The sequence below is a fragment of the Mauremys mutica genome, chromosome 17, assembly GCF_020497125.1.
Source record: "Mauremys mutica isolate MM-2020 ecotype Southern chromosome 17, ASM2049712v1, whole genome shotgun sequence".
NCBI classification, from domain to species: Eukaryota; Metazoa; Chordata; order Testudines; family Geoemydidae; genus Mauremys; species Mauremys mutica.
In genome coordinates this window covers 15,568,131-15,576,441 of record NC_059088.1, presented here as the reverse complement: position 1 = coordinate 15,576,441, position 8,311 = coordinate 15,568,131, and the positions used below count along the sequence as shown (strand labels likewise).

The 8,311-nt window shown below is 58.6% G+C and overlaps 1 protein-coding gene across 2 annotated transcripts; it reads right to left on the bottom strand.

Moving 5' to 3' along the window:
* Positions 1–288: 288 nt before the first annotated feature.
* Positions 289–3,934, bottom strand: LOC123352122 (sulfotransferase 2B1-like). Of its 2 annotated transcripts, XM_044991877.1 has the most exons (7): positions 3,807–3,934; positions 3,463–3,775; positions 2,818–3,026; positions 2,425–2,551; positions 1,923–2,017; positions 1,255–1,435; positions 289–812 (listed from the first exon to the last, which is right to left on the bottom strand). In XM_044991877.1, exons 2-7 carry the CDS (start codon positions 3,596–3,598, stop codon positions 703–705), a joined length of 858 nt encoding a protein of 285 aa, XP_044847812.1. In that variant the 5' UTR covers positions 3,599–3,775; positions 3,807–3,934; the 3' UTR covers positions 289–702. The 2 variants fall into 2 exon arrangements, with proteins under 2 accessions (XP_044847812.1, XP_044847811.1); XM_044991876.1 differs by having other exon boundaries at positions 3,463–3,912.
* Between the last annotated feature and the right edge of the window lie 4,377 nt (positions 3,935–8,311).

The window sequence follows — 8,311 nt, the reverse complement described above, 5'->3', positions numbered from 1 at the left end:
ATCATTAATGCACGTGAAGTTATGAGAATTGTGTCGTATGGTATGACAGCATCCTGGCCCCTGGGGGTATTGCAGGGATCTACCTGGGAACTGGGTCACCAGCAATCACAACCTTTGGAATGGGGGCAGGGGGCCTGGGGGTGGGGGGAGAGAGAGAGAGGGAGAGTGTGTGTGTGTGCATGCGTGTGTGTGTGTATGCGTGTGTTCCTGCTGCTCCCTGCTGGATGGGATCATGTTCTGTTCATGGCAAACCCAGAGAAGTTAGATTAAAAAACCAAATCCTCTTGCTGGAAGGTTGCCACATCACCTGATTTTATTTCTTCGAATCCAGAGCCCTCACGCACAGGAACCCAAACCCGAGAGAGACAGAGCAGGCTGCTCCCTGCACAGAGGCCCATCTCCTGCGTCATGTTCCAGGCTGGCTCTGTGCAGACTTTCACACTGCCCTGCAGAGCCCCCTGCCTGCAAGCAGGGCCAGGAAAACGCTGCAATGGACAGATTTTAAATACACCTCAGCTGAGCCCTGCCATGCGTGCGCTCACTGACCTCTGCCGGACACATGCCCCAGCCCAGCTCTGCCTATTGCTGATGCTGTAGTGAGGCTGCCCCAGGGGGCATCTCCCAGGGCACAGTAAGAGCAGCAGCATGTGGGTGGCACAGGGCCGGTGTATTGCGGGTACAGATGTGGCGGGCGCGAGGCCGTCAGTCCCAGGGGAAGGTCATGCCCAGACCCTGCATCCGCTCCCGGTAAACGGTGTCGAATCGCTGGCTCTGTGCCTCCGAGAGATGGTTCCTCCAGTCACCGCAGATCCCTGCAAGCCACAGGGGATATGGTCTAGGGTGCCCCTCACTCCCAACCCACAGCCCCTGCCCCCCAGCCCTGCCCCCGCAGCTCTGCTGGTGCCCCTCACTCCCAACCCACATCACCCCCCCCAGCCCTGCCCCCGCAAGCTCTGCTGGTGCCCCTCACTCCCAACCCACAGCCCCTGCCCCCCAGCCCTGCCCCCACAAGCTCTGCTGGTGCCCCTCACTCCCATCCCACAGCCCCTGCCCCCTAGCCCTGCCCCCGCAGCTCTGCTGGTGCCCCTCACTCCCAACCCACAGCACCTCCCCCCCAGCCCTGCCCCCACAAGCTCTGCCCATGCCCCTCACTCCCAACCCACAGCCCCTGCCCCCCAGCCCTGCCCCCACAAGCTCTGCTGGTGCCCCTCACTCCCAACCCACAGCCCCCTGCTAGCCCAGGCCTGGACTCACCTTTCCTCAGGAACTCCCCCTTCTGGTGGTCCATGTACTTGTCCGGCAGCTGCGAGTAGTTGGACATTTTGTTCCCCTTCATGCTCTGGAAGGAGGCGTTCTCCACCACCGCGGCCACTTGCTCCTCACTCAGCTCCTTCCCCAGGAAGTGGCAGATTCTCCGCACGCTGCCCCGCAGGTCCTGGGGGAGACACCCGCTGCCATGAAGAGGGTGATTCTAGGGTGACAATTTTATGGCCCACGTGTGCCTCGGTTCCCTCCCCCCGCAGGGTCCTGCTCCCCGCTGGGCGCTGAGGAAGAGACGCCTTCAAGGGCAGAGGGCCTTGGCCATGAGCCACGTTGGCCACCTGAGGTCAGACCCTGTTCCAGGCCAGGGGCAGAGGAATGCAAAAGCCAGGAGGAGCCAACACCCGGGGCATGGGCGCCGAGGCCTGGGGAGCTGGGGCTGGCAACACCCTAGAACACCACCTGGCTGGGGGCCTGGGGCGGGGCTACGTGTGGGGATGCCTCAGGGGCGGGGTTACATGTGGGGTGGCTCGGGGGGGCTACGTGTGGGTATCACCAGGGGGTGGGGCTACGTGTGGGTGTCATCAGGGGGTGGGGTTATGTGTGGGCGTGACCCCAGGGGTGGAGTTATGTGGATGTGGCCCAAGGGGGGGTTTATCTACCTGCTGCAGCTCCTCGTAGGTGATGGAGAAGAAGTTCTCGTTGCCCTTCAGCCCCATCCAGCTGGTGACGTGGTCGAACCAGGAGCCGTAGGCCACTGTGCAGGGGAGAGGGCACAGTGACCCCAGAGCTGGCACCACCCGGCCCCTCCACCCGCTGTTTAATTTATAATTAAAGTGGTGCCAGGGCTCAAGCAATTTTTTTACATTCATAACTGATGCAGCCAGCCCGGAGGTGCCGGGGCCCTAAACTGCCAAGACCGGAGGTGCCAGGGCCCTGGCACAACTTAAGCACTACCTCCACCTAAGTTCCCTCCATGGTGCACGGCCAGACGGCCGTGCAGCAGCCTATTAAGCCCTGGGCAGAGTAGCTCAGAGCTGGCTGGGGATGCACAAACTGGATCCCATCAGTGAGTGGCTGGGAGCCCAGGCATCGGGCGGGAGGAGGCTGCCTGCGTATCCCTAGCTGCAGCAGGGACCCCGAGGACCCCGGGGTGCTGCTCACAGTTCCCGCTCAGGAAGTCCTCGAGGAAGGAGTCCAGTGAGCCAGGGTCCCTGAAGAGGCACAGCAGCTTGGAGAAGTGGTACAGCGAGACCAGGACGTCCTTGGGGCAGCGCAGGGTGTAGATGATCTGGGGGGAGGAGAGGGGGGGGTCACTACCAATCGGGGAGGGGGATGCCAAGTGAATCCAGCAATTAGCCACCCATCCCAGGCCGTCACCTCCCCACCCTCTCTGGAGGGAGAAGGAGTCGCCGCACCCCGCTGCCTGCTCTTTCGCACGCCCACATTGCTGTAACTCACACCCAGCAGCAGCCCTGGATTCACCGCCCTCCCGACACACAGCCCTGTCGGTGCCCCTCAATCCCGACCCGCAGCCCCTGCTCCCCTGACTCTCACCTTGGCCTTGGAGCGCTGCAGGGACTTGGGGAAAAGTTGGACGGGGAGGTGGGAGCAGAGCAGCCGGGGCGGGGGGTAATTCAGGGCAGCCTTCAGCCCCGTCTGGTTGTCCACCCAGGGCGCCCGCTCCCAGTTCAGCACGCTGCGCACCCAGCCGGGGTCCCCGCCACAACGGATCAGACTCAGAATCTCCAGCATCCAGTTAGTGCCTGGGGATGAAAGGGTTAATGGGCCTGAAACAACCCCTCAACCTGCTAGGTCCCCCTCTGCTCCCAGAGCCAGGGAGAGAACCCAGGAGTCCTGGCTCCCAACCCCCAGCCCCCATCAGCTGAGGTGCATTGACAGCACTAAAATCAGAAGCTCTCATTTTGCTGTGCCAGGGGTCTCCTGGCCCTGCCGGTGGCTCTGGGGGAAGCCTGTGATCAGAGTGTGTCTGCAGAGAGCCAGCCCAGCACCCAGGTGGGCGAGTTGGGCCCCAGGGAGCAGCCTGCTTTGTCTCACTCTGGGCGGGGGGGGAGGGGTCTGGCGTCTAGGAAATCAGGTCATGTGACGGGTTTGGTGTTTCCATCTAATGTCCGTGTGTGTCAGGAGCCGCCTACACACACACACACACACACACATACACACACACACGCTCTCCCCTACCTGACTTGGGGTAGGTGATGTTGAAGACGTCGTCGTCCCGCACCTGGAATTCGTTCTCCACGTAGCTCAGCTTCTCGGGGGAATAATCCAGGCGTGGGAACAGCACTCCCTTGTGGGTGAAGTATTCACGTGCCATGGCAGGGCTGGGACAGAGACCGATCTCCCGGCGTCAGTGTGGGTCCCTGTGCGCTACTCGGGGAGCTGTGCTGCAGGGAGCGGTGTGGGGGGTCCTCTCTCCTGAACGTCAGGGGGCTCCAGCGCCTCAGCCTGGCAATGGGAGGCTCAATCTGCAGGGAGCAGGGTGAGGCTGTTACTTGGCTCTCCCACCCCAGAGCCAGCTGCACCTTGGCACCAGTCGAGCTGATTCCTTGGCGCGCTCCTGGAACAACTCAAGGGCCTGCGCTGGTGTCTGCAGCTGGGAGAACAGTCCCGTGCCTGGGGTGAGAGCCCTCTGTGGGGTTGTGTAACACGGCCAGGCCCTCTGCTCCTCCCTCCCCCCTCAGCAACCCTTGGACTCGGGCCAAGCCAGCGCCACTCAGCCTTTGGAGGCCCTGCCAGGCACAGCGACCCTTGGACCTGGGAGGAGCCGGTGCCTTTAACCCCCCAGGGCCCTGCACTGTCGCAGCAGCTCATGACGCTGGGCTGCCTGTTCCTGGCAGGTCCCTGCACCCCTTCCCCGCTGTGCCCAGGGTCTTGTGTGGGAGTGGAGGGGGCAGGGGTGCGGCAGATCCTCTCTCCCCCCCCCCCCGCTGGGAGGGGTCACTGGTCTATGTGCTTTCATGGCAGTGGGGGATGGTTACTAGGCTTGCAGGTAGTGGTGGGGGGGTTAAGCCCCTGCTGGTCGCTGATGAGATCTCCCTGCAGTGAAGGGAACTGTCCGTGGTCTCTAGGCAGGGAGAGACTGGGAACGTGGGCACTGTCCCAGGGCATAGGGAGAGAGTGTGTGTAGGTCTGTGTATGGGATTGTGTGTACGTGTCTCCACAGCAGTTACTGGGGCCACCCCCCCTCTTGCACCCCTGGGTGTCTTACCCCACCCTCCCTGCCCCCACAGCCACTCCACTGCCCATGGCTGGGGCCCATCCAGCTCCCCTCTCCCCAGGGCTGAGAGCTGCCCATCTGAAGGCTGTGCTGAGAACTCAAAGGGTTAAGGCAGGGCCAGACCCACCCCAGCTCCCGCTCGGCTGGGTGGAATCAGACCCTCTGGGTTCCCTGTGCTGGGGAAACGGTTCCTACACCAAGTACTAGACTGGGCATCACCCCCAGAACCTCGTGAATCCCCAGGTCAAGGGTCAAGCTGAGCTGGGACCCAGTCACGGGGCTGAGCACTGACTCCCCTGGCAATGCAGAGTGAAGGTGCTGCCTGAAATCCCCTTAACTCTGCCCTGGACCCATAGATGCTGGAACTAGCAGTGCAGGGGGGTGCGGCTTGAAGTGGTTTCCATTATATCCAGGGTTTACAGTGGCTCTCAGCTCCCCTATACACATTGTTCCAGCACCGCTGCCTGGATCCCAGCCCAGCCTTGGCCTGATGTGGTCTGGGCTGTGCAGGATGGACACGGCGTTATAGACTCAGGGGCAGCACAGTGCAGCCCAGAGAACCCAGGAGGGGACCCAGGACTCCTGGGTTCTAGCTGCAGCTCTGGGAGGGGCTGTTAGAGGGCTTCCCCTTCACCCCCTCCCTCAGTTCCTGTCGCGCAGACAGAAAGCAGAAGACCAGAAGTCTGAAGTGCAGGCAAATGCCACGGTTACTGGGGTTAGTTCCCAGCTCTGACAGCGCCTGTGTCCCCGCTCCCCATTTCCCACCTCCTCCTTCTTAGTAGGCCCAAATATACCTGCAAGGCACGGCCCTAGTCCCACCCCTTACAACCTATGGTCATGTTCCGTTTTGGAGGGTCGTGAGTTGGGGTCTTCGTCCCACCCCTTTGGTACCCCCTGGGAGGGGCAAGGAGTTGAGGCAGCCTTCAAGTGTGGGCTTGTATATTACCCTCCCCCCATGCCCAGTAACACTTTAACTGCTCTTATCTAGTCCCATTATACTCACAAACCCAGCGGGTTTAGGCAAAAGCTGCAGTTACAGTGTCTGTCTTTGTTCACACGTATTAGTAGAACTGTACATCCAAAACCTGCCAGGCGAGCCGAACTCAAAGACCTATCTCAGGCGGAACTACAGGCCTGGATCCTACATTGACACTAATACTCCTAACGCGCCACCTCTTTTCTCCTGGGACCCACCTTCCCAGGTGTCTCAGGAAAAGCATCGGCCGTATGGCGGCACATTTCCTGATAGTGCCAGGTATCAAGATGCCATGTGTCAGTGCTCCATCTGCCCACTGCTCCCTGGGTGCCCTGCACCTTCCCTCGTACCGACATACTGCAAGTATTTTCCAATCAGTGTGTCAGACTCCTCATAGTGATGGGTCCGAGCAGGTTGGGTTTGGGTCATCTGTTATGCTTTGAGTGGAGGGCCTCTTACATTACTCGTTTGTGTCAATCAGCGGTTGTCCGCCTGAACCGTTGCAGCCTACATCGCAAGATTATATTAAAATGATGTTTAAAATAAAAAAAACAGTACAGAGTTTAAATGTAGAAGTGTTTGGTTATCAGAGAATAATGTACAGCTTATCAAGAGGTGCGAAGTTGGGTTTAAGATCAGGTAGCATACAGAATACATGAACTGCAATATCCCCCATTGGGGGTAAAAAGTTAATGGGTCAAAGTACAGGCATTGAGATGAGGGTACGTTGGTCATAGAACGGCTACGTTTGGGTGTGGGGTATAATGAGTGGATACGATGAGGAGGATGGATTGACCCTCATTTGGTGAGAGTTCAGTGAGTTTATGGTTCCAGTTCATATGGTCCAGTGGACAAAGTCTCTCAGTCCCTTTCTCATAGTCGATGCAGGATGTGGCTCCGGCTCAGGGTACTGTTGGTGGCCGGTGATGTGTTTGGTGGAGGTGTCCCTGGACCGTCGGATGGTGTCTGCGAGTAGGACACTTAACAAAGAGGCCAATAGCCAGGATAATCCACAGTAAGATTGTGAGCCCTGACCATTGTAATATAGTCCAAGATCCAGGCCACCCCCAGGAACACTGCAGCTGCTCCTCCTCCGACAGGGTTCACATCCTTTTCACACCACTCTGGAGAATGTCGTTTAAATGTGGCCAGTTGCTGGCAGCTGCAGCGAGCTGCCTCTGCAGTGTTCCTGGGCTCTTGTTCAGATCTTGGACACCAGATATTCCCAGAGAAAGGGAGTATTTACATTCCCAGCAAGACACCCCATTCGCCATATATACCCCCCCCATGGCCCCATTTGCAACAGGCCCTTAATTCTACCCCTCTGTGGCCCTTGAGGAGGGACCCATCCAAATACGTTCTCTGGACAAACACTTAACTGACTGTGTGTCCATTTTACACCATTCCATCCACCCCATTTAGCCCCCCGTGGTTCCCCACCAGCTCCTCCCTTTCTCATTACTCCCATAGGGCTCATGGGGACCCACCTCAGTTGCTGCCCCATTCTAGGATACCAGGGTAACTATTACACAGGTGCCAGCCCCACAGTTGAGCTTTTTCTATTCCCAAACACACCTCCCCCCGGGTTCACCTTCAAAAGCCACCCCCCCCCCACCCACGTCACGAGGTCCCCTGGCCATGGGGTTAACCTCAGGTTCATCTCCGCCGCCCTCTTCCCCAGCCTGTCGCAATCGCAGCCAGTTGCTGTGCCAGTAGCTCATCGATTTGTTGTTGAAGTTTTACAGTTTGGTTTATCAATTGCTTTGTTACCGAACTAGTCCCTAAATTCCACACACCCGACCCCGTGGTTGCTGCTGCCCACAAATCCCTTTTCCAGTAACAAATCCATGGGTGTCCCCTCACCCACCACTGAAATTGCTGCTTCAACCCTTCTATGGATGTGCTGCAGCTGGGGTGTACCCGGCAGGGCCGGCTCCAGGCACCAGCCGACCAAGCACATGCTTGGGGCGGCACCATGTAAGGGGCAGCTAATCTTCGGGTGGCGGGGCAGCATTCCGGGGGGGTGGGTTTGGTTTGGCGAGGCGGCGCTCCAGGGTTTTTGTTTGTTTGTTGCGGCCGGGCGGTGCTTGGCAGTTGTTTGTTTCTGCAGGGCGGGCCAGCGCTGGGGGGATTGTTTCGGCGGGGTGGCACGGCGCTCGGGGGGTGTTGGGTGTTTCAGCGGGACAATGCTTTTTTTTTTTTTTTTTTTTTGCGCTTGGGGCAGCAAAAAAGTTAGAGCCGGCCCTGGTACCCGGTCCACTCACCATTCTCTAGGGTGTGCCACCCCCTCCGTGTTATGGGTGGGAAAGACCCATTGAAAAGTGCTGGTTGCACCTGCTTCCACAGTGGCTTCCACACCTTTGCCCAACAGGGGGGTATTTCCAGCTCCAGGCTGCAGCCAGCTTAAATCCAGATTTTCCCACCTTGGCATCCATATTACCTGTAGGGTTACATTCTGCAAAGTGGTTACATTATCACAGAGCCGGCATCCCAGGGGAGACTTTATCCCCAGTGTGATGTGTCCGTAACAACTGCACACCCAGGGATTTTCCTCTGTGCAGGTACCCTTATGATTATTCATGGTAACATCACATCCAAATTGTGGGACCCCATCACCCAAACACCCCAGGAGACCAGAGGGTTATATGGTTTTGGGGCCCTCTGTGACAAGCCACATGTTCTGATGATTGGGTTTCCCACTGTCATCGATCATGGCGTAGCCTAGGGAATACCATGCAATATGTCCTGATCCATTTGATATTTTTCACTGAGGTGTGATGCCCCCTCCCCTTCAACCCATGCACCACATACTGACACTGCCAAATTCCCAGGGG